The sequence below is a fragment of the Canis aureus genome, chromosome 17, assembly GCF_053574225.1.
Source record: "Canis aureus isolate CA01 chromosome 17, VMU_Caureus_v.1.0, whole genome shotgun sequence".
Taxonomy (NCBI): domain Eukaryota; kingdom Metazoa; phylum Chordata; class Mammalia; order Carnivora; family Canidae; genus Canis; species Canis aureus.
The window spans coordinates 55043504-55070257 of record NC_135627.1 but is presented as its reverse complement, the minus strand read 5'-3'; the positions used below and the strand labels follow the sequence as shown (position 1 = coordinate 55070257).

The 26754-nt window shown below is 34.3% G+C and overlaps 1 protein-coding gene across 7 annotated transcripts in view; it reads left to right on the top strand.

Annotated features, from left to right (window-relative positions):
* The window catches only part of TSC22D1 (TSC22 domain family member 1), a 131099-nt gene that overhangs the window by 28145 nt on the left and 76200 nt on the right, over positions 1-26754 (top strand). Inside the window, exons 2-3 of one of the 7 annotated variants that reach the window (XR_013355977.1) lie at positions 3946-4115; positions 4997-7268. The exons of 1 other annotated variant lie outside the window; for it this stretch is intronic. Coding sequence is in view for 3 of the 6 variants with exons in the window: in XM_077855595.1 (XP_077711721.1) it covers positions 3959-4115; positions 4997-5014 (175 nt within the window). In the remaining 3 variants the exon portion in view is untranslated. Of the gene's footprint in view, positions 1-3945; positions 4116-4949; positions 7269-26754 lie in introns of those variants that run through there. 5 more of the 7 variants (XR_013355978.1, XM_077855595.1, XM_077855597.1 and 2 more) reach the window with 5 other exon arrangements.

The following is a 26754-nucleotide window of genomic DNA, read 5'->3' as shown; positions in this document are numbered from 1 at the left end:
ATATCATGGCTTAACTTAGCATAGAATGTTTTGTTTTATAGATGATGTATAAATATGTAAATCAGCAAGTTCAATTTTAGTTATAATACAAATGAATAGAAATAGTTTATAGAAACATATTGCCTCTTATTTCGTTGCTTAAAAATGATTAGGCTTAGGTTTTTCTCTTTCTTCAGTATTAGCAATGCTTAAAACTAATAAGCAGTACATGCTCATTTAGTAATTTAGTACTGAGAACAAATACTGCAAATAGTCTAGTCTGAACATTTCAGGAGAATTTCTCAGAGTGGTATTTATATATAAAATTCTTAGATTTATTGTTTCTGATTTGAATATAACTGAATTTTCACTAAGAATCTTTAAAAATTGAAATATTATTGATAAGGTTCAAGTGATTTTATTGAGGTGTAGTGGATTAGTAGACCTCCTAACATCCATTTGAGTTCCTTTGTGGCATTTTAGCACTGGTGGATTTGTTAGCTTTGTTTTGAAATTTATTCTCTTAGCAGTTGAAATACAAGTTCTCTAGTGGAGTGCTTATTTTTTCCATCTCTTTAAACATCAGAAGAGTAGAAGAGTGGTGTCTTAAAATAGAATTAAGTAAGGTCCTACTGTGTCATTCTTAAGAGCCTTTGTCAATAGTAGTCTCACAATGGCTGCTCTTTCTTGTTTGAATAATGATCTCATTTTGAAAGTGCCTTTACATTTTTCTTTATAAATGATACATTATCAAATCCATAGTCTTCATAAATAATTAACTCTTGAAGCAAGAGAGATACGAGCGCTTCTCAATGATTCAAAATAATTTCTATTTAAGGACATTTGTTTATTCATTTTTGAGTATGAATATGTTGAATCCACAAGTTTTGGTACATCAGGCAAAACAAGTTATTTCCTGAAAGTAATCTCACTTGGGAGAAGTTTATGAGTGGATCTGCTTCTCCAGCCCTATAATTATCTATCCTAAGACCATTTGTTTTTGCTTTTAATATGTTTGTATTTTTCAGTTATGAATCCTGTGGGGTATGGTAAAGAAATCAAGGCTTTAGAGCTCCTACTGTATGAGAAATTGTAAACTTAGCCTACTATTAATCTGAGCAAAATATGATTTGTTAGGAGTTATTTTTCATTTTGAAAGTGAAGCGAGCCTGTAACTTAAAAAAAAAAAAATTACTAGTTGTATTTCCTGTTCCCAAGTGGAATGCTCCCTTTTTGTCTGTGTTTTCAATCAGATGCACTGTTACTACTGATTAGTATTCAAGAAATAAGGGAAAACGGGGAAATTTGGGAAATCATATCTTCATAGTTTCTGAATTTACTTTTTAAAACTTTAAAGTGGTTAAGGTTTACTTAGATCTCATTAATTTGGGAATCTTTAATCTTATAGTTTATATTAAAATATTAGATATGAAAAATAATCATTTTTCAAGGGAATTGATTAGAAAAGACTAGAGGGTACATTTTTAATAATTAAAAAAATACTTTTATAGCACCTGTTTGCACAGTATACAGTAATCCCTCCTTATCTTCCAAGACTCCAAGTGAATATCTGAAAATGTGGGTATTACCGAACCCTGTATATACTGTCTTTTTCTCTGTGCATAACATACCTATGATAAAGTTTCACTTATAAATTAGATACAGTAAAAGATGAACAACAGTAATAAAATAGAACAATGATAACAAAAATGTGATAAAAGTTATGTGAATGTGGTCTGTCTCTCAATATCTTATTGCATGTCTTCACCCTTCTGTTTGTAATGATGTGAGATGATAAAATGCTAGTGATGAGATGAAGTGAGGTGAATGACCAATGTGACGTAGCATTAGGCTGTTGTTGACCTTCTGATGATGTGTCAGGATCATCTGCTTTTGGATCATGGTTGAACAGGGTAACTGGAACCACAGAGAGCAAAACCACAGGGGGTCTGTAGGTACTACTAAGATGGCTGTGGGGCCTACTGTAGGTACAATGAATACATAAATAAGCTAGCTATGATGTATTAATGCTAAGCTTTTCTCATCTGTTGAAAAGCACCCCCTTAAGAACTCCAGCTGTGGAATACTTTGTTAATCTATTTGGGATTATAGTGTTTTGTTTTTTGACTCTTGAAAATACCTAATTAGAGTACAATTCTTGAGATATTTAGTATTCAGATCTTTTTCTAGTTTGTACTCCTTTCCTCTCATCATCCCTCATAATGTGATATGTGACCTCCTCAATGTGATTATACTATGAAATACTGTGGTAAGCTATTGCTTAAAAAGTATGGTCTTCAAAACTCAAAGACTTTAGGACTTAAAATCTATTGGAAACTTAAAAATAAAAAAAAAAATAGCTGCCACATAGGCTTATAAGGTACTTTCGTAGTTAGTTGATACCTCTTGCTAGATGGCACTTGCACCCCCTGGACTTCTTTTAGATATCTTTTTTCACTTCTTTACATTTTGGAAATCACAGATTTGATGGTTAAATTCATAGGTTTTCTTTTCTTAGTCCAAACTGTTTTCATTTCTCACTTGTACAGAATTGGATATATTCCTAAAGTAGAAGGGTTAGCTTGTCTTTCTTCTTCAGGCTTTAAAAAAAAATTGAGTCTAAATGTTGTTAGGTAATGGAATAACGATTCCTTTTCAGCTGTTGGTATATTTCCAAACTGGCTGCCAGAGCCAAGAGGAAGTGAAGGCTTTAAAACACTAACTTTGGTTGGTTGCTACTTTCTTAGTGCTGAGACTATAACCTTTGTTGGTTGATTGATAGAGAACAAGAGAGCACAATCCTCGTTCCACTAACAGGTAAGGAACCTTTCTGATAACCAGTTGGCGTGAGAGAGAAATTACCCGATAACATTTTTTTCTTAATTTATCCACAAATATAACATGTCCATGAAATACTATACTGTGACTGTGTTCTATACAAAAGGAATGTGCAGCACCTTTCTATTTAAGAATAAGATCTGAAATTTAATAGGGATTTATCACTCTGTACTACAAAGTACAATTATCTATTTTCTACTTACGTTAAAGTTTACCCTGCAGTCCCTGTAACTTTAAATACATATCTGCCGATCTTACTCTCCTTTCAGCTTTTCCTTGATCAGATGCTATGTGCTTTGACTTCTTTCTCTTATTTACCTTATTCCTATAATAAAGTAAACTATTTTCCAGTGTCTTTATCATCATCTATTATTTGGGTATATCTTACTGCTTTAATTCCTGCATTATAGCCATTAATGATTTATTTCCTGGTCCTTCTTGACCCCAAACCAATGATCATACAATTTATAAAAGATTTGGAGATTGTATTCCCTATGTCCACTGTTCTGCCCTCCTACTTTTAAATATGAGTGCTTGAAGAATGAATCTTTTCTAGGGACAGTAGTCGTAGCTTGATAAAATTTAGGTTTAGCTTTGTATTGCTGTAATATGGGACTGTAGTCTGATTAATTCTTTAAATTACTGGAGACTTTAAAACGAGAACAAATTCAGCTTCTTAGACAATTCCCAAAGTTTAGTAATATTTCTGTTAATATGCTTGATTATTCTGTTTCTCCTTTTCAATCCATCTTCTTCTCTTTGGCAGAAGATTAACTGGAACTCCTCCTTTGATATATCTGAGGTCGAGTGCCTTTCCCGGTCCCTTTAAGACAACTGTGCTCTTGTTTCTAGTCCTAATTTATCATTTTTTTGAGTTGGTCTTCCACTCGAAGTCGGGTGGTTTGTCACAGAGAATGTTACGGCTTACACCACGATAGGTCCCTTCTTAATAGTTACTGAAGAATTAATCATTTGTGGTGACAGATTTCTAAAGTTCAAATTAAGGAGGCACTAAAGAAAGTATGCTCAAGGGTAGCTCCTTTTTATCCTGAGGATAAGTCATTACAAACTCAAATGACCAGAGAATGTAATTTCTTAATAAGAATTTTTTCTTAAATCTATATTCAGCTCTCTATTTCAGTGCTTCTCTCCTACCAGAGGTGCAAGGAGTGATCCTAGAACCACAGATACAGCCAAGACCACGGAGAGCTTTTGACGTCAGGGGTCCACTTTCTCCACTGAACCCTTGGAAGCAGAATATCCAGCTTCTGGAGAGAGTGGGAAAGGATAATAAACAAGTGGGTGCTTTCCATTATTTACTTGGGTTTATTTATAGATTGGAGTGTCCTTCCATTGCCCATTTAATTCTATTGGGTTCATTATAAGAACCAAGTGGGGCTGCAACCTGTTTATTTTTTTTTCTAAGAATGCTAACTAGTGCCCATTCAAAACAGATACCTAACAATTTATTTAATTTTCTCTCCAGATAATTAAAGCAGTGGATGATTTGGGCACTAGATTTGGTGACTGCTTGTATGGTCCACGGGAATTTTAAAAAGGAATGTTTGCCCATTTTAACCTTTAATGGTATTAGTGGACTTCTAAGTGCTCTTTTATATTCCAGTAATTAAGAAGTTTTTGTATTTCATCTTTGGGCAAGCTGGACATCTGAACTGTCCTAATTTATGCTGTCTGATGTCCAGGTGTTATCCTACTCTGTTAGAACTTTTTGGTCTTTTTCCTAACTCAAACTTTAGGACTTCATATGAATTAGATCTTTTAGAAGATACAATGATAGTACCTTTATGGTTTTACTGTCAAATCGAGGCTTCATTCTTTAATAAGATGAATGTGAATGATTATAAGTTTCAGGATATATTATCCCTGAAAGCTACGTTAAATATATACTCATAAGTAGTTTCCCATTCCCTAGGAATAATGTTATTTGTGGCAAAAGAGCCTTGTCCTAGATGTTTCCCATGGCATTAAGATGGTTTTCTCTTAGTTTCTTTGATGCCAAGGGTAGGATTTGATTCCAGGAAGTTCTTATCATCTACAGTGGGTAGAACGTGAACTTTGGTGTCTTTGGCAAGTTTTCATTTTTCCTTGGTGGATTCCTTCTGTGACTCCAGGTATCTTGATAATGGGAGACCGGTTTATTTGTTCTCTAATTGCCCAGATTTCTTTCAACTGGTAAACATCATACTTCTTCAGCAAAAGGAACTCTTCTAGCAGAGCCTTCATGGATGATATCTGTCACACATGCAGCACCTGCAGTTTGGAAGGCAGTGGTGAACGGAGCCACGCAATATATCTAGAAGACACAAGGATGAGAGAGCCACCTGTTCTTGTCATTTATAAACTTTAAGATTTACTCTGGTGTACTCTTGGTCTGGAAACGGAAAGGCTCAAATAATGAAATAATTTTTTCAGATTGGAGTTTTACATGGCCATGCAAACATTCCTTTCTATTCAGAAGACTGAAATAGAGGAAATATGAGAGACTCCTTTCTTTTAAAAGCAGCTCTCTGTTTCACTTAAAAGATTTGTGGGATTGAAAAATCACCTTAATGAAGCAGGCAACCCCCCGCCCCCGTTTTTTTTTAGTAGTATAGGAGATCCCAAAGACTTCTCAAACTGTTTTTTGTTGCCTGACACTGAAAAGAGCTAGTAAACAAAAGGTGAACTTAATTATTCCCAAATTATGTTTAGTGTTAGGATACACTCTTTCAGGCTTATCTTTTTCTGGTCTTGAGCCTTAATTCTTATTTGTCAAATCAACAAAGATACCAGTATAAAGACATCTTTTGAGATCAAATAGGTTGGTCGGTCTTCTAAAGTAGTAAATATCTGTTAAATTTGAGGTATTGTTCTGCCTTGAAGTTTGAATGATACTGAAACGAAGAAGTGTTTTATAAGAGCAAAGGCTATTAGTAGTATTAGAATAAGCCTCTACATGTGAATAAGTGTTGCAAAATAGTTACCCAAATGGAAGTAGTTATCAAAATGTTTCTATTTTTCTCTTTGGTATCTATTAAATAGTCAGTCAAAAGCTATTAAGGAAGTTTTTGAAAGTTATTTGATGCTGCCAGTTTGTTTTATTTGGTATAGTTTTTTGGAATAGAAATTCTAGAATCCTTAATATGGGAGCATCTAAAATGTTTTAGGAATCTTGAAGGTCTTAGGAACCACATTTACTAAGTTATAACTTGGCCTTTAGTCTTTCTTTCCATGAGACCTGTTTTTTGCCTCATTAATTATAAATTTTTGTATAGTACTTAAAAGTTTAAAAGATCAATTTGAACTAAAATTTCCGTAGGGAGCTCTGAATTCCCATAAATGATTACAGCTTTTTAACTTGATTTGTTGCTGTTAAATATGAATAAGACAGTCTTTACAAACACACAAATTTAAAAATACCCACCATTTTAGAAAGAACTCAGGGGAAATGAAAGTGAAATTTGCTTGGAAATTAAGTTGAACTCTTTGAACCACAGTACCAACCAGTTTATGGCCTGTGCGATTATAAGCCTTTTGTTTCAGCTTTAAAGATGAAAAGTGATTTAATCTCTTAACCTCATGCTTTGATTAAATTTTAGCTCTGTTCCTTAAAGTGTGCAAAAGAAATGTAAGTGCATTTCCATTTACCTCATGCCACTAAAAGCTATTTAAAAGTGAAACTTTTTGTATATTAATGTGAACTGATTTGTTTATTTAAACTTTTATTTTGATACATTTTCCTTTCAGATTTTTTTATATTTCGTGTCACTATGCAATTCTATATTTTTCAGTGTTTATTTTATGATTATTAGTATAAGCTAATTTTTTTCCTAGAATGACTAATTGTGTAATATTTGTATTATGTGATCATTTGAAAACTAATAAATATTTTCTCCATGAAAAAAATGCACTTACTGATAAATGGCTTATTTTGTTTCAGGAGTAGACAATGAAAACAATATTTTTAAGTGTATTTTAATTTTATGTGTCATCCTCTAAGTATTTCTGAATATATATCCTATTCTTGTGTATGTTAATCTTTTTTGAAAAAATTTTTAAAAAACTGTTAAATTAAAATGATTATTCATTGGGTCACCCAGTGCCAAATGTATGAAATAGGTAATCTATTTATTTAGTCTTTTTTCCCATTTTCCTGATTAGCTTCATCTTTGTTTCCAGAAGGGGGTTGGTTTCTTTTTTTTTTTTTTAGATGCCATTTTGGTGTGTCCATTTTGCAAACCATTAAAACTCTCGAGCAAATATTGTAAATATCAGGAATAAACATGGTCAAATCTTTTAAAGTGAGATTGATCAAAATATAAACGGAAAGGTAAAACCCGTTACAAAATAGCATATAAAAGACAAATCCTCGCCTTAGGAAAAAAAAAAAAAGCATTTGGAAATAATGGCCGATTGGAAAACTACCCAATTCACTAGAGCTGTTAACAGGAGACAAAAAATATTTTATATTTTAATGTTCTGTTTGAACTGATAATCATAGGAGAAATTTTAAGAGTCTCTTGCTTTTAACTTTATCAAGACAACATGGAAAAGGATAAAGCTTAGTTTTTATGATTATAGCTACATAAACTTAATTGAAGCCACTGGAACAATTTACCTTTTCTATGTAGTTTTCTAGAAGCAAGAGGGATTTTCCTTTTGATTAAGAAGTGGACTCCAAAAATTAAAAATCAATGTTGGAATGGGGTCCTAGACAAGAAATAAAAGTTGGATTAATGACAACTTGTGGATTAAAATGAAACAGTTTGGCTTCCCAAGGAAATTACACTCTGAAAAAATAAAAAGGAAATTCTGATATAGAATAGTTACTGTTTGGGGGATAGCAGGAAGCTGAAATTCTTGGCCTTATTACTCTGGTAAGTTTGGAAAAGAAGTTAAGATTCTGTGGATAAGATTTTGGTTTTAGAATTAAAGCCATTAAAAGATTCACAGACCTATTTCAATGGAAGGCTATATTTTTTACTTGAATTAAAAAATTTTATAAGCTTTAACTATACGTGCCTAAAAGACTGGGGTGTGGGGTGTTGAATAAAAATTTTGTACTAGAAACTTCGATCATAATGTAAAAATAATGGTGAAATGAGAGTTTTATATACTTTAATTTTTATTATGTGGACTCTTCCTACATTTGTCTTCAAAATAAAAACATTACAGAATGTTAAACATGGCTTACCTTTATATCTTTGAGGTATGAGAACATAGGCTTATTGTTTCACCATCATTCATTGGATTAACTATAGTATAAAATTTTGTTTTGTTCTTTAGTGAGGAGACAAAATAGCTTTTGTTTAAAAAAAAGTAAATGTCATATAAACAGTGTGGCTGACAAAGAACTGACCTTACAGTTTTTTGTAAATATGAGCTCACATCTTATTCTTATTTTGCTTTGCTATATTGAAATAATTGGGTAAAATGTCAGTGCTTAGACATCCTAAGCAATTTTTTGCTTTCTTTTCATTCAGGTATTTTTACTTCCTGTTAAAAAGATTGCATATTAATATAGTCCTAAAATGTGAAAGATTTTTGTTTTCAAAAATAAGCACATAGGTGCTCTAAAATTATTTCCACTAATATCATCAAGGTAATTAGATCACTGCATTAAAAATGTTAGGGAACTTCAAAGTATGCTTCGGAATTTTCAGGAATTATGATCAAAAGGGATCTCTACTCGAGGTAAGATATGGCATAGGTAGAAAAATGTTAAAAAATGTGTTCAATGAAATGTCTGATGGTAAACTACAACAGATATCCTTGGATTTTGAGACAGGTGTAGAATTAGGAAAATAATTTTTCTAAAAACGTCTCTGCCAGAGAAGAGAAAAAGATAAATCACAGATTTGTTTTTGTAGGACTTTGGAATGCATTTAGATAACATATACCCACCCAGATATTGTTTCTTTGGTATACTTAGCCTCCTATGTGTCAGGGCATCTTTTATCTGTGCACTCTCTCTTAGTGTTATCATCCACTTTTAATTTAGTATTTCTTAAGCTCTGAGCACTATTAAAATATTACAATTTGTATGGAAAGTGGAGTACATATTCCATGAGATTATTGTCTGGCTTCATTTTGCCTGTTTTTCTTAAGTGCTATCTAGAACTAGAAAACAGTTGTACTGAATAATTTTTATCTTGGTTTAAGAAATTTTGAGTTTTAAAAGTATGCATTTATGCTGCAACTTAGGGGAATTTGTTACATAAGGCTTAAAAAATAATAATGTTGGCTAGCATGTAAAATCATTTAGAGAAAAACATGCTACTCTTCTCTGAGGAATATTAAGTAGGTTCACAGAGTAAAAGTGTTAGCATATACTATTTAGTACATCTAGAAACAAAGGAAAATTCAATATCCAATACAAATGATCTAGAAAAATGATTTAGGTTTATTTCCCCCTAGAAATACGAGTATAGTTTATTCAATAGATGGTACCATAGAAATCATAATAATCTTTTATCCTATCTTTTAATTCTTATTATAAGAATACTAGCTTGTGGACATTGGTGTTCAGTTAAAATAGTTCACTATTCCATTTTCACCTTTATGGTAGCGCAAAAGATTGTGTTGGTGTGTAAACTAGAGATACAACTCACTACTTCATGAGGTAGATGACCCCATATTTAGGATACTCTAATGGTGTGAAGTTGATCCATATTTGCTTCCGTGTCCTATTTTTTTTTTTTAACTACCATAGACCTTGTCTAGTTAGCATCCTTGTTTTATACAAAGTAATGAACATGCAAGGATATCTCCTGTATATCTGATATCACGCAGTTGATAAACAACTGTAGGACTCGGGTCTCCTGACCACAAGCTGCTGCCTTCTCATGTTGATCCTAGTTCTGGACAACATAGGTTGATTTCCTTCAAATATGACAGCCTTCCGGTGTTGTAAGATGGCTGTTTTACACCATTAATTTCAAGCGTGTTTTGTTGCGCTTATTTTTAAATAGATCAAGCACCTCCATTTTATTGCTCTTACTCATGTAACTTTGTTTTGAACTCCGTAAAAGTCTTTTTTTTTTTTTTTTTTTAAATTTCTGAACATGCTTCAGTTTATCATTGTTCTCAATGTGTGACACCGAGCCAACACATGACAGGTGTGTTCCACCTGTTTGGCCTTAGAATACCCCTGTCACTTTGTTTATCCTTACCTATCCAGTAAGGTGCTTAATTTTATACACAAAAATTCTGTAGTGATATGCAAAATATTTTGTATCTAAAAATTAGGCTAGTAGTTAGTCTTCATGTACTGGCAAGTGTGTACAGTTGAGTGGGAAAAAAAAATAGTAGCTAAGGCCTTGAGGAGTCCTAGTTTAAAATGTACAGTCTTCCATTCTTTGCTTGCTTAGTTCTGGCTGAGATTAACTATACATTCCATTTTAAATGACTTGCATAATGTGAAAAATGTTATTTTTCAGGTGATTCTTGCTAATTTAAGGGTAACCAGGCCCTTTGGAGCTAAACTGTTGACACGGGACTGACAATGAGAAGAAAATCAACTTGTGTTTAGTAACGTAATTAAAATTAGAAACCAAAGGCTACCTCAGTGGAAAGGTTTGGGATGTGTCCCAAACAGCAGAAGATGAAGTAGCAGCCCTGGAAATCTGAGAATGTGGCCTACGTTCTAATGAAATCAGCATAGTTTTGAAATACAAGTGCTAATACTATAGCGATGTTTTAGCATACCAACATTTTAAATTACAATGAAATAATTAGCTTTTTTCGCCCAAATTTTTAAATTGAGCTCCTGTAAGACACAAGGTGTTTGTTTAATGGTTGCATGGGCCTCTCTGGGTACTACAGGTTTACCTTTGTTTGAGAAATACCTGTTTGAAAGAGGGCATATTATCCTTCTTGAGTTAGAATTTTAGGGCAAATGAGGGAGAAAAGAACAAACACATGCCTGCTCTGTGCAGCTTTGGCCAGGTGCTTTATATGTATTTACCTAATGTAACCTAGCAGACCTGTGAGAAAGGTGACCTTTTTCATTTTACACCCAAAGTTACTGAAGCCCAGAGGTTTCAGAATCTGCCCAAGGGCACATAATCAGTAAGCAACAAAGATGGCATTTGAAAGACCTGTCAAAATAGAACTTTATTGCACCTTTGATTGCTAAATATCTTTGCCAAAAAGAATGCATGTTCTCAGGAACGTATTTTATAGAACCTCAGTGTTTAATGTAGATAAAAGGGATATTTTCTTAGTATGCAATTTTTAAAATCCACTCTTTTTAAAAAAGAGTTTATTTTATTTTTACTTATTTTATTTACAGGAAATATTTTAGTTTTACGGGAAAATTGACCAGAAAGTACAGAGAGGCCCCCGCAACCCCCAATCATATACCCTATTTTCCCTCTCATATTTTACTTTGTTCTTAACCTCTCACTTCTGGGTTGCACATTTTTTGCAATTAATGAACTAATATTGATAGACATCATTAGGATTTACTTTTGTGTCAAATACAATTTGGGTTTTGCTAAATATTTTTGTGTTCATGAGAGCTACTGATCTGTAATTTTCCTTTCTTGTAATGTCTGTGTCTGATTTTGATACTAGATTTGCCTCGTAGAGTGAGGAATTATTCCCTTTATTTCTTCTTTCTGAAAGAGATTGCAGAAAGTTAGTATCATTTCCTTAAATATTTGCTAGTGTTCACCAGTGAAGCCATCTGAGCTTGGTGCTTTCTTCTTGTGAAGGCTATTAACTGCTGATTCTATTTCTTTAATACAGATAACCCTATTCAGTTTGTTTCTTGTGTAAGTTTTGATAGAGTGTATCTTTTATGGAATTATTTCATCTCAAGTTTTCAAATTTGTAGTGATAGGGTTATTCATAATACTCCTTAATAGCTTTTAATATCCAAAGGACTGGCTGTAATGGCCCCTCTTTCATTTGTAATATTAGTTGTTTCTTCTTTTCCACTTGTTAGCCTGGCCAGAGATTTATCAATCTTACTGATAAAATAGCCAGGTTTTTTTACTTTTTTTTTTTTTTTTCTGTATTTTAGAGTTTTCCATCTCATCGATTTCTGTTCTAATTTTTATTTCTTCTACTTGCCTTAGGTTTATATTGCTCTTCTTTCTAAGCATTGTTTTTGCACTATCCCAGTATTCTGATAAATTGTATTTTCATCTTGTAGTTCTAAATATTTTAAAATTTCTCTTGAGGATTTTTTTTTTTTACACCAGTGTGTTATTTTGAAGTATGTTGTTTAATCTCCATGTATCTTGGGATTTTCATCTACCTGTGAATATTTGTTATTGACCTTTAGTTTAATTCCACTGTGGTTTGAGAGCATTCTCAATGTTGTTTCTATCCTTTCATATTTTTTGTGATGTGTTTTATGGTGAGTGTTCCATGTGAGCATGAAAGGGCATATTTTGTTGGATGAAGTATTTTTCAGGTGTCACTTAGGTCTAGTTCATTGATGCTGTTCGGTTCAACTGTGTCCTTACTGATTCTCTACCTCCTGGATCTGCAGTTACTGATGAGGATAGAACAGTGTTGAAGTCTTTAAGTATAATAGTGGATAGACTAACCAGTTTTTAATTTTGGTTCTATCAGTTTTTGCCTCATGTATGTTGATGCCTATTGTTAGGCCATTGTGTGTTAAGGCTTGTTATGTTCTCATGGAGAATTGATCCTTTCATTAGGTAATGACTCTTTATTCCTGGTAACTTTTTCTTGTTCTGAAGTCTGCATTTCCTGAAATTAATGAAGCTATTCTAGCTTTATTTTGATTAGTGTTATCATGGCATAATATCTTCATCTTTTCACATTTAATCTACATATATCTTTATATTTAAAGTGTGTTTCTTATAGACCCCCTTAATCTACATATATCTTTATTTTTTAAAATGGGTCTTTTTTTTATCCACTTGGTAGTGTTTGTCTTTTAATTGATAATATTTCAGCCATTTACATTTAAAGCAATTATTGATATAGTTGGATTAATATGTTTATAACTTTTTCATTGCCTTTGTTCTTTTAAAACAACATTTTAAATAAAGGTGGCTCAGCGGTTTAGCGCTGCCTTCAGCCCAGGGCCTGATCCTGGAGACCTGGGATCAAGTCCCACGTCGGGCTTCCTGCATGGGGCCTGCTTCTCCCTCTGCCTGTGTCTCTGCCTCTCTGCCTGCCTCTCTCTCTCTGTGTCTCTCATGATTAAATAAAATGTTTAAAATTTATATCTTTTCCTCCTTTTTAAGTTTTTCTGATATTGAGTATATTCCATTTTCTCTCAACAAACTTTTAATGTTTTTTAGTTATTGCCTTAGAGTTTGCTATATACATTTATAACTAATCTACCTTAAAATAATACACACCACTTCATGAGTAGAGTGGGTATCTTATAATAGAATATTCTTGCTTTTTTCCTGCCCATCTTTTATAAGATCGCTGCCCTTTATTTCACTTTTCTATAAGCTATAATCAACAAAATATTGTTGCTGTCATTTTGAACAAATTGTTATATCAATTTAGAGTCTTAAAAATAAGAGGTTTTGTTTTGCCTTTTGAAATTACTTCTCTGATGCTCTTCCAAAAGGAAATTGTGTAGACCCATGACCTGTATAATCTCTTTCCTCTGGAGAACTTATTTTAGAATTTCTTTCAAAGCAGGTCCACTGGTGACAAATTCCCTCCATTTTTGTGCGAAAAATTTTCTTCTTAATTTTGAAGGATACCTTTGCTATATACAGATTTCTAGATGGGTAGGGTTTTTTTTTTTTTTCTCCTGTCTCAACACTTTAAATACTCTGTCTTCTTGCTTGTATAATTAAAAAAAACAAATACCTGATCTAATTCTTATCCTTATTCCTCTGTAGGTCAGGTTTCCTCTCCCTTACTCCTACCTCTGGTTCTTTGAAGATTTTTCCTTTGTCTTTGATTTTCTACAGTTTGAATATGATATGCCTAAGTATAGATATTTTGGTTTTATCCTATGTCATGTTCTCTGAGCTTACTGGATCTGTGCTGTTAGTGTCTGTTACAAATTTTGAAAAATTCTTAGCCATTACTTTTTCAAATAATTCTTTAGTTCCTTTTTCTCTTCTCCTCCTGGTATTCCCATTGTGCATATGTTGCATCTTTTTAAATTGTCCCATGGCTTTTGGATATTCCTTTTTCTCCTTCTTTTTTCAGCGTAGGAAGATTCTGTTGCTACGTCTTTTAGCTCACTAATTCTTAGGCCGTGTGCAGTCAGCTTATGAGCCCATGAAGTGCATTTTTTATTTCTGACTTTGTTTTTTGAATCCTAGCATTTCCTTTTGATTCTTAGAGTTGCATTACCCATCTGTTTCTGCATTTTATCCTCCTCTTCCATTAGAGCATTTACTGTATTAGTAGTTGTTTGAAATTGTTGGTCTAGTAGTTCAAACATATCTTCCATATCTGAATCTGGTTCTGATGCTTGCTTTGTATATTCAGATTTTTTTTGTGTGTGTTTTAAATCTTTTAGGGTGCCTTATTATTTTTTTGTTAAGTGCTAGACGTGCTGTATTGGAAAAGGAACTTGGGCAAATAGGTCTATAGTGAGGTTTTATGTTGATCTGGCTAGGTGTTAGTCTGTTTACTGTTTGTTCTACCTATATGTGTCAAAAGCTGAAATTCCCTCTAATGCGGAATTTTTTTTTGACCAATCTGTTTTCTTTGGGATTTCTTAGAGATTCCTTTATAAATGGAATCTGAGCTTTGCCATTCTTCTAGGAATTCCCTATTGATGTAATGGGTAGGGTGTGGATGTGGAAGTGCTTTGTGGTCCTATCTTTAGGTCTCAGTCTTTTAGTGGACTCTACTGTTGGCTTTCACCTTCGCAAGTGCCCTTCTTTCCCCTTATGATATACGAAAGGTAGAAAGGGTCTGATTTGGATACTTCCCTTTATCCATTTTGTTAGGCTTTGGTAAAATAATATTCCTTGTGGGCAGCCCTTTGTTAAGGAGAACCATATGCTCTGGGTATATTTCAAAAGGGTTACTTTTCCTTCTCCTGCTTCCAGAAGTAGAAGAGATTTTTCTCTGTTCTTCACCCTGCTAACCTGATGGGGCTTAGGGCTTATGGAGATAAAATTCATGAAAATATAAGAGGCCCCATAAGGTTGATTTCCCAGGAGTTTTTTTTTTTTTTTTTTTTAAGATTTTATTTATTTAATGAGAGCTACAGAGAGAGAGGCAGAGAAGAGACACAGACAGAGAGAGAGAGAGAGAGAGAGAGGGAGGCAGAGGGAGAAGCAGGCTCCATGCAGGGAGCCCGACATGGGACTCGATCCCGGGTCTCCAGGATCACACCCTGGGCCGAAGGCAGGCGCCAAACTGCTGAGCCACCCGGGTGTCCCTCCCAGGAGTTCTTAATCTCTTAAATTTATGTGCTCTCTGTCTCTAGCAGTCAATTCCTTGTACGTTTTTCTACCCAACTGGCTGCAGCAGTGGTTTCTCCTAGTATACCACCAGGTATACTGCTGCTGCTGTTATATTTGCATTCTCCACTTTTGGAGCTGACCGTTGGTCCTGTGACCTCAGTTCTCTCTCATGGGTGGAAGGAGAGTGTTGTTGATTTTTACTTTAGCTTTTTTCTTGTTGTGTGCTCAGAAGTGACAACTTTTACTTGCTGGACTGGAGACTGAGAGTCACTGAGCATTTTTAAATATTCGAATTTGCCTTCAATTTGGTTTGAGTCCTTACACAAGTAATGGTGTTTTATTAGGGGACTTCTAAGCCATTATGGTTATTTAATTTGGTTTATTTAGTCCTATTTAGCATCTACTTACTAAATTTCATGCATCTTCCAAACACTGGTGGTAATTAAGATGCTTCTACCCTTGTATAGCTCTTTTTAAAGTCTTTTGCTTTTTTCATTGTCTTGTAGATCCTGGATATATCTCTTGTATCTTGTCAAGGACTTTGGCTTTAGTATTTTCTCTTTTTATGAGCAGATCTCCCTCTTTACTAGATCAGTAATATGTTTGGTTATGTAGTCATTTATCATCTTTAGAAAAGAAACTTTGATTCTTTCCCTACCCTCTGTCTTCTGTAATCTCTGTTCGCTTTTATTGTCTACTCATAATGTTACAGTTTCTCAAATTTTATGTTTCTTTCAATCCATTCCAATCTGACTTTTGGCATCTAATACCACTATGACTGCTCTTGCCAAAGTCACTCAGTCCTTGCTGTTGCCAAACCACTGCCTTTTTATTTGATCTTTTAACAGAATTCAGCATAATTGAACATTTCTACCTTCTGAAATGCCCTTTTCTTGACTTCTATAGCAGCATATATTTTTGGTTTTCCTCCATGCATTTAGTTTTTAGTTGTTGTTGCTGGTCTTACTCTTTCATCCAACTATGGAAAGTAGTTCAGTGCTCTGTCCTTGAGCTTTTCCCTTAACCTCTTCTCCCTTTACACTTAGATAATTGATTGATTGATTGATTTAATCTCTACACCCAACATGGGGCTTGAACTCACAGCTTCAAGATCAAGAATTGCACAGTCTTCTGACTGAGCCAGTCAGGCGCCCCTATGCTAGATAATCTTATCCATATTAGATGGCTTAATAATTTTGTTACCTCTGCCCCAATTTTTATCTCCCCTTACCCCCAGCCCCTCTCAAAGCTCCAGTCTTGATACTCACTTGTATAATTAAAAAGTTAAAATGCCCAATCCTGTACTATTTTTCTCCTAGTCTTCCTTACCTCAGGGGAGCACCACTGTTTATCTCATTATATGAAAAACCATGAAGTGATCTCGTCCTCATCTCCCAAATACTGTCTCCTCATTTTTGTTAGTCCCTTTGTTTGCTTTTGACTTTGTAAACTTAATTTATTTACAGCAGTTTTTTTAATTATTTTTTTAAATTTTAAGTAAATTCTGTACCACATGTGGGGCTCAAACTCACAATGCTGTAATCAAGAGTCATATGTTCTACAGACCAAGCCAGCTAGGTGCCCCTATTTACAGCAGTTTTAAGTTTACAGAAAAATTGACCAAAGGGTACAGAGAGTTATATTGATTCCCCCTCCCTCTTTCCCTACTAATATCTTGGATTTATTTTTAACATTTCTTGCAACTGAACCAATTTTGATACCTTAAGTTTACATTAGGATTCACTAACTGTGTGGGTTTTGCTAAATGCGTAATGGCCCATACCCACCATTTGGGTATCTTATGATACCCATAGGAATTCCACTGCTCTTAAAAATGCTTTTTTTTTTTTTTTTTTTACCCCTTAAAAATAGTTTTTGTACCACCTTCTCCTCCTTCACTATTCCAATCCCTGGCAATTACTGATCTTTCCTTTGCCGGTAGTTTTGCCTTCTCCAAATGTCATACAGTAAGTAGTCTTTTCTAGTGGCTTCTTAATTTTGCAATATGCAGTTAATGTTCATTCTCCTTGTCTTTCTGTGACTTTATATATAGCCTCTTCCTTTTTATCACTGTCTAGATCTACCAGTTTATTCACCTATTGAAGTGCATATTGGTTACTTCCAATTTTTGGCACTTTGGGGTGAAGTGCTGTGAACGAACATTCATGTGCAAATTTTTTTGTGGACGTAAGTTTTCAGCCCCTTTGGAAAAAATATCAAGTAGTGTGGTTGTTGGATCTAATGGTAAGCCTATGCCTAGCCTTGTAAGAAACCACCAAACTGCCTTCCGCAGTAGCTGAACCATTTTGCATTCTCACCAGTGGTCAACAAAAGAGTTCTTGTTATTCCACATCTTCGTCAGTGTTTTGTGTTGTTGGTGTTTTGGATTGTAGCTACTCTCATAGGTGTATGGTGGTATCGTTTTATTTTTTTTTTTTATTTTTTATTTTTTTAAATTTTTATTTATTTATGATAGTCACACAGAGAGAGAAAGAGAGGCAGAGACACAGGCAGAGGGAGAAGCAGGCTCCATGCACCGGGAGCCCGACGTGGGACTCGATCCCAGGTCTCCAGGATCGCGCCCTGGGCCAAAGGCAGGCGCTAAACCGCTGCACCACCCAGGGATCCCATGTGGTATCGTTTTAATTTGCAATTAATTCCGTGGTGATATGATACCAAGCATCTTTTCATAAGCTGCTTATCCATTTGTATATCATCTTTGATATACAAATATTGTATATCATTATATGGCTTGTCTTCATTCTCTTAACAGTGTCTCTTGCAAAGCAGCAGTTTTTTCCATCAGTTTTTTTCTTTTGTGGATCATACATTTGGTGCTGTATCCAAAAACTTACTGCGAAACCCATGGTTGCTTAGATCTTCTGTGTTATGTTGTGGAGGTTTTATTTTTCTTTCTTTTCTTTTCTTTTCTTTTCTTTTCTTTTCTTTTCTTTTCTTTTCTTTTCTTTTCTTTTCTTTTCTTTTCTTTTCTTTTCTTTTCTTTTCTTTTCTTTCTTTTCTTTTTTTCTATTTATTCATGAGAGACACAGAGAAAGAAGCAAGAGACATAGGCAGAAGGAGAAGCAGGTTCCCTGCAAGGATCCTGATGTGGGACTTGATCCCTGGACCCTGGGATCATGCCCTGAGCTCAAGGCAGATGCTCAACCGCTGAGCCACCCAGGCATCCCTGTTTTAGAGTTTTGAGTTTTACGTTTAGAACTATGATAAGTTTTGGATTCACTTTTTTGAAAAACTTTTTTTTTTTGTATGTGGATGCCCAGTTGTTTTAGTACCATTTTTTAAAAAAGACTATCTTTTCTCCTTTGAATTGCTTTTGCTCCTTTTTTGAAGGTCAGACTTACCTCCTGAGTCTCTCTCAAACTTTGTCCACATGTTAACCAATTCCATCTATCTCCTCCAAGCCACCATCCCCTCTTGCCTGAACAGTGGCCCTTACTGGTCTTCTCGCTTTATCTCTTGACCTTTGCGTTCTTCACAGAATATGACTTATTACAGTTTTAAGGCATAAATAAAATCTTGTCTATTTTCTGCTTAATACTAATTGCTTTCTTTTAAAAACAATAATATCCAAATTCTTTATCATGGCCTGTTAGGCCCTGAGTGATCTTGCCCTGACTTTTCCTCAATTTTACCCTTGCTTCTACTCTGCAGACAACCGTGGGCTTATTTAGCCTCTGAAGTATTTATTTATCCCCTATCTTAGGGGATTCATAATTAATAATGGACTCTTTCCCCACTTTTAGGTCTCAGTTTAAATGTTTTCAGCGATGCCTTCTCTAGTTAGTATATTGTAAACATCCAATTCTTTATTTTGCTAGTCATTCTCTGTTCTCCTGATTTCTCTCTAGTGTTTTTTCTCAATTTGAAAGCATATATTGTTCATTGCCTGACTTCATACAAGCAGAGATCACGGCTGTCTATGCTGTTTTTAGCACCTGGCACAGTTGTTGCCACAGAAGAGGCACTGAACACATTTTAATGCAGAAGACATGGGCAGCCTTTGAAATGCCCAGATCTAGTGAGGGAGATCCACATATATGTAGATGAATTGCAGTGCCACATTAGTGCTATTGGACAGTTGTTGTAGTCCCAGAAAATAAGAGATGAAGGATTAAATAAAAATCTTTGGGATTCTTTCTCACTAGTGTGAACTAGTGATCACATGATTCAGTTTATGAAGTCTTATTGCTGAGAGGATCTTTAGCCATTAATTTATATTTTTATTATTTGCTAATGTGAGGGTCTATATAACTCTCTTCCTAGCAATCACAGACTTAGGATCTTAAGTGTCAGGAGAACCCATCATTTTGAAGGGACAGTATAGGTGTGTAGGGGCAGTGTCAAGCCCATGATGAGCTCAGATGTCATAATGATTGAGCATTGGCTCTAGAGTCAAGGTTTGCTTTTGAATACCCAGTGCTGCCATTTCCCTTGGCAGATCACTTAACTTGCCTGTGCCTTAGTTTCCCCATGTGTGAAGGAGCTATAATAAATTTAATATTAAGGATATTGAGGATAAAATGATATCCTCAAAATGATTTTGAGGATAAAATGGATGAAAAAAAGTACGTGGCACACTTACTATGTGCCCCATCCTGCAATCAATGAAGCTATTTCTGTTATCCTATAAAGACCTCGTTTAAATAAAATTCTATGACGTTAGAATATACTTACATTGAGCAACATGCAGCTCTCTCCACAGACCCCTCACTTCCTACTTTATGGTCTCCCTATGGCAAACCTAAATTATGCCTTTTGTAGCGCCCCTCTCCTTCCTATGCCCTCCATCATACCACCTCTGCTTTCTTAGATTCCTAACATTTTATTATCCCTTCTTTTCATATTTACCTTCTTCCTCTCAACTAGTTCCTTCTCATATATGTATAAACATGTTAAAGTCTCTCCAACTAAAAAAAAAAAAGTAGCTACTGCCTCCCTCCTCTTACCTACACAAACCAAACACAAACTTAAAAAACATTCATTCCTTCCATGTCACTCCCTTCTCAGCCTACTCCAGTCTTGTTTCTACCTCTTAATAACTTTGTTGAGATAATACTACTGAGGTCATCACGGCCTAGTCACTGAATCCGACGGACAGTTTTCCTACCTTGTCAGCAGCGTTGAACACGATTGATGTCATTCTCTTGACATTTTCTGTCTGTGGGTCTTCTGATTTCCTTGTAACTTTTTGGTGGTTCTTAGTCTCATTTGCAGACTATTTTTATATGTTGGGGTTTCTAAGGTAGAATCCTTGGTCAGATTTCATTTCATTGTGTGTCTGGATCCACACTGCAGATTCAGTACCTTTATAATGATGAACTAAGTTTAATAACATGGGTCCAACTTTGTAGATTCGTCCTTGGCATCTCTTTGTTCTCCAAGAGCAAACGTATTTTAGGAATTTATGATCTTCCTGCCTTAAATCTGGGCTTCCTTTATATCATTCTTCATTTTAGTGAATATTACCCCCAGTCCATTATCTAGTCTTATTTTTGTGCCTAAACTATCTCATCAACCCGTGTCTCTGTTTTCACTACTCTGGCTCAATCCATTATTTTCTAACTTGGACTATAACAGTTCTAATTGGTTTCCTTGTATACACCCTGTGCTAATCGAATTTCAGCCTCCACAATGCAGCCAAAGTGTATATCTCAAGACACAAATTTAATGATATTATCCCTTTAATTAAAACACTCAATTGGTTTTCTATAGCTCTTAAGATCCATGGGAAGAATAGGGACAAAAATCCCTAATACTAAAATTTGTGGAAACCCCCAAAAGACCAAGTCCTTTCTTTTCTCTCCAGTTGCACCTTTGGCCACGTGGTGTTTTTTTTCCCTCTCTCATCCTTCATGTCTCAGCTCCGTGGTCATTTCCTTACCTGAGGAACACCTCCTCTGATCTCTGGTATGTTAGATCAGCATCCTTTTGCTTTCACAGTGCCGTGAACATACTATATCGTTGCTTTTAGTCATGGTTTTACCTTTTTGTGTGCCATTTCTCCCTCTAGCTAAAAGGCCCTAAGAGGCCAAGGATCCTGTTTGCTTAACACAGTAACAGGCTTATATCCATTGACATCTTAAGGTGCCAATTTTATTTTTCTTTTACTAAAGAAAAAAAAGTGATCCAGTGCAAAATAAGTCCGCAATATTGAAAGAATTTTCTATAAAAGCTGAATTAACTTAAACTGTAACATTTTCTCCCAGCTGCCTGCCTTTCTATGATGGTAAAAGCAATGTTATTTAAGAAAAAAGTTCAGGAATCTATTTTTAGATTCTGATACTGTGTGAAAATAATGGCACTTAATAATGGTTCCTGTTTTAGGCCTTCCAAAACAAACATTAGATTTATTTCTAACTTTGAAGATAAATATTCAAGTTGGTTTTGATTTTGCTTTAAGTGTAGGTTTGATGACTTTCTGAACTCTCAAGTGATTCTGACTTACGATCGTATCTGGGAAGGGATATTTAGTGATAATTTTAGTTTAAGAACATCACAAGAATTTTTAAATTTAGGGGGATGTGTAGTGAATCATTGCTTGTTTGCTTGTCTAGCTCTTCATTAATTTATCCTTTCTTTTTTTCTCATGCTTTTGTTTTTTATAGAAAGATTACCTACTGTCAGCATTTCTGTTTTCATTCCTCACTTCAGGACATTCTCTGCACCATTCATTTAGGGGACTGAGAAGGTCATTTCCATAACATTAAATTTTTGCCTTGACTCCATTTATTCTTCATATCAGATAGTTTAGCATAGAAAGACTCAGTTTCCCATTTAATGCTGGATGGTTTTCAAAGGAAAGTTTAAAAAATGTATCAAATAACCTTTTTGTAATTTTAGGGCCTGTTTTCCTAGGATCTGAATAATAAACACTCCTGGCAGCCTGGCATTTGGTAGTTGGAATAAACTAATCACTTCAGCCTTTTGCAATCACTTAAAATACTCATTAACTGTGAGTCATTGTTTTGAAATAATGTACATTATAGCTCTTTTTGTTTTTCTTGCCTGAATTGCCTAACGTTCTTTAGAACAGCTCTGTGGCAGCTTTGAGCTTAGTGTACATTTTTATTCTCAAAATTGGGTAGTACAAAAGTATATTGCTGGAAAACAAAGATTCCCATCCAGTCAGATTGGTAGCACATGTCATTTTGTAGAGCAGAGTTCACTGAAGTATAGAACTTTTTCTTCTTGCCGAGGTACTGATAAGTTTATTTTGAGAAAATGTGTATGTTTGAATTAACAGGGAACTAATTATCTCTGGCATCTTAAAAACGTATAAACACGTTCCTTTGCTAAAGATAGAACTTCATTTATTTTCCTAATTAAATTTGTAGTAGTCCTTTGAAAGCAGATAAGAATCTTCATATTTACTTACCAGTTAGAAGTCAGTCTCTATTATCACACTGACTAAAATCTATCTGTATAAAAGAGCTTATTAAATACTTTGTAAAATTTGTATAGTTTTTTTTAAGATTTTATTGATTTATTCACGAGAGGGAGGGAGAGAGGCAGGCTCCCTGCAAGGAGCCCGATGCGGGAATCAATCCCGGAACCTGGGGTCATGCCCTGATCTGAAGGCAGATCAATCTCTTAAGCACCCAGGCGTCCTGAAATTTGTAAAGTTTTAATTATAAGGACTCAGTAATTTTTTCTTAAGTAATTTTTATTCAAACAATTTAAGCATGTAGTCTTTTTTTTCCCCCAAGTTGCTTGCATTCTTTACATTTTCTGTCAAGCCTTTTCTTCATGGAAAATGTGGCTTAATAATAATGAACTGTGGTTTTTCAGCACTGTCTTTGGAAAGTAGTGAAGAATAACCTTGTAATGGCTATCAGATTTTTAAAAAATGATTAGCAGCTCCACTTCCACTTTTCATATCAACCAGAGCTTTGGTATTTTAGCTGCAAAATTCAGTGCATTAAGAATGAAAACCAATAATCACTGTCTGGAAGTCACATTCTGTGTCCCCTGAACTCTTTGTGCTGGTTGATTGATACAGGACAATCTGAATAAAGACTCGTTTTATGCACATTTTCTAATTAAGTAGTCTAAATTCCAAACTTTTATTTAAATGTATTCACCTTTCCATAGTGTAGTTTCTTAGTAGGTCTGTAGTATATCAATGTTGGCAAAATTTAGATTGCCCTTTTCACTGAATCTACTCAAAATGTCAGGTTACCTGTAATGGAGAAGAGGTTATTCTAAAAGATCCATCACCTCTTCTACATTCTTGGAAATGTAATTTTGATATGAAGCCTCTACAAAGAAGGAAGATATTTATATGTAAATTCTAACCTTATAGTTTTTCAGTGAAACATTGAGTACTATTTATTGGCTACACTTCTGGTCATTATCTTATTTTCTATTTAACTTTGGCTTCTTGATAGGAAAAGGACTAAATTTGTTACATAAATTGTCTTTTTATTGCTCACTTCAATAAATCTTTTTTTTTTAAGCTCACCCCTAATATAAGTACTCATTTTGAGTGTGCAGATGAGATAGGGTTTTTTTTTTTTTTAATGATTACTCTCAACATTTCGGTACAAATTACAAAATGATAAAGATGTTCTAAAACATCCATCTTTAAGATTCCTTTGACATAGGAAGTACTCCAGAAAAGCAGTTACTCTTTCATGAACTACTAATAACATTCACTTTACATTGAAGGAACAGGTTCGGTGTGTTTATTGTGTTGAAGATTCTGATTTGTCATTACAGAAAAGGTCAGCAAATTTTGCATGTCTTTCTTGTAAAAGTCAAGTCCATGGCCCATCTTTTAAATTTAACAACTCCTAAGTTCTTTACAATAAATAGAGAATGTAGAAGGGAAAATAATTTTTAACTACTCCCTGTCTCATTATCCTAATGATTCTTCTATTTTAAAGGCTTAAAAAAATAAAAGAAAAGGAATTAAGCGCATTGATGATATCCTGGAACATTGAGCACACACTTCTTATTTCTACTTCTTTGCTGCAGTACCTTCCCCGTGACTGAATGACTAGTTGAGTGATTTTCCCCTGAGTTGCTGTCTCTGTAAATTTATCTGAGAATCCCCCCCCTCCTTTTTTTTTTTTTGAGAATCCCTTTTCTAGGTAAGGCAGCTATTCTATCAGAAGTTATACGCAGAATTTATAAGAAGAAATTTGGTGTTGAGATTACATGTTCTCCAGTAAAACTTTCCTTGAATTCTTCACATATACACACAAAATGTTTATTTTGGAAATAGAACCTAGCAAGGATCATAGGCAGAGACGTGTGGAATATGTGTCTTTTATCTCCTATAGCCACTCCTTTCCTTTCCTACTATATAATTTGCTCTAATACTTCTTTCTTCCTATATTAAGCAATTTATACTATAATTCTTTTGACAATATTTACTGATTAAGGATTGCATTTTAATTTGTCACTTTGCTGGGGTTTTTTTAAATCATTTATCCATTTTTACTGTAGAAGGAATAGCAAATCTTTCCATTGTGATAGAACTTTATTTGCTAGTACTGTTTAGTGGGTGTTGGAAAATGTTGAAAGAATTGGATTGAATTTTGCATGGCTTTAAACAGGTCTTTAAGAAATTAGGACGTTTGTCTTTGTGTTCTGGCTTTAGTTTAAGTTTTAGATGTTAATAGCACACACATTCTCATAAATTATCAGCACAGTATATATTTAGGACTGTGTTGGTTTTGGTAGTAGACACAAATCTTTATTTCATAGTGAATTCTTAGTAGTTTTGCAGGTTCATTTTTCATAGATCTGATTAGCACGATCAACTCATGTGGTTAATTCATGAGGGTGTTCGTGCCAGGAAAAGTGTTCACCTCTACCATTTTCCTTTTATGTGTTTGTGTTTACATTATTAATATCCCTAATTCTGTATTCCGTTGCAGGAATATTTCAAAGCTGTTCTCCATTTGGCATGGAGTATTTTGGTTAAAACAATATAAAATAGCCCATTTAATTTAGATGCCTATAAACTGCAGTGGAATTTAAAACAAGGAAAACAACAAAAAAGAGTGGCTACTGAAATTCCTATACCTTTGTGGCACTGCCTGTGGGGAAGCCTTGACTGGAACACACCTCGAACACTATAGTTGACAGAGACCATCTGACCCAGGGATGGCCTAAGTATGCGGTATCAGTTTGCATATTTATCAGCAGAGTGCAACGTCTTAACGTCTCAAGATTAAAAAAATTTTTAAAAATATTTATTCCTGCACCAAACAGATGATCTTTTACACCCTATTTTGAAATTTTCTGGTTTAGAGTATGGTTAAAAAACTTTTTCTTTCATAGTTCTTGAAAGTTAAAGAAATTTTAACATACAAATTGTTTTAAGAAACCATTAACAATTTTTCCATCACCTTAATTCCCTCAATTTTTTTTTTTATTTTCGAGGGTATAGAGCTTTCTGAATAAAATCCTCATAAGATCTTAGATAAATATGAAAGCAAAGTTTGATTAAAGTAATAACCTACATCCATGATACTTTGATAGCTAAATCGTATAAATAGGGCCGTATGAATAAAGTAAGCAATCTGTTTTTAACTTTGTCCTCCTAGGGAGGATGAGACAATTTGTTTATTAGAAATACTCTTTGTGACTTAACATATATAATTTGTTTACCTCCACTTTGAAACAGTATGTTCGTTTTCTTCTGGGGACTTTTCTTTTTTCATTAAAACTTTTGAATATGCAGATATGTTTTTGGCATTTATTTAATCGTAGACATTTAAAAAGAGTCCATCAAGCTGGAAAATATTTTAAGACGCTCAGGTTTTGATAAAGAAGTAATGTCCCCACACATTTAAGTTTGAAAATTTAATGATTACTTTCTGTTATTGATGTGTCTTAGAAATTATAGGGGCTAATAACTTCTGGGAAATTTTCTAGTTTATACTGTTATTTTTCTCCAACTTTTACTAATATTTTAGGAGAAAATCTTTTTTTTTTTTAAATTCTTTTTAACTGTGATGTTATGTTGCTGTTCTATGTTTTAGGTGTAATGGTCATGGATAGGTGCACACTGTATAAGAAAATAAATGCTAGTTTGTGAAATGGGCTGTAGCACAAGATGAATAAAGAAGTTTTGAAAATTAGCTTCCATTTTTCAGTTGTTAGCCGCTGATGATTGAAAGGGTTGTGTATATATTATACATGTACATACATATAATCTGGATCAAATTGTATTTGTATATTATACATATACATGTATTTGTGTATACCCATGGTATGTGCACATGCACGTATATATGTATATCTAAACACTTTGTTGATCCCCTGACCAGAGGGATCTCAGATAGCTGTAATTCTAGATTACTTTTTTAGAATTGGTGGTATGTTCTAGAGTTAAGGAATCAGGTGGTGGCAGGAAGAAGAAAGGGGTAACTAACAACTGGATAGGTCTGGGGAGATGACCGCTACCCCTTTCTTCATTTTTAGTAGTAATCAGCCTGCTTTGGCTGAAATGTCTTAGGTTTGCCTTTGAGAAGCTGCTGCTAATCGTGTCACTGTTGCCAGAAATAGGAGGGAGAAGGAAGGGGAA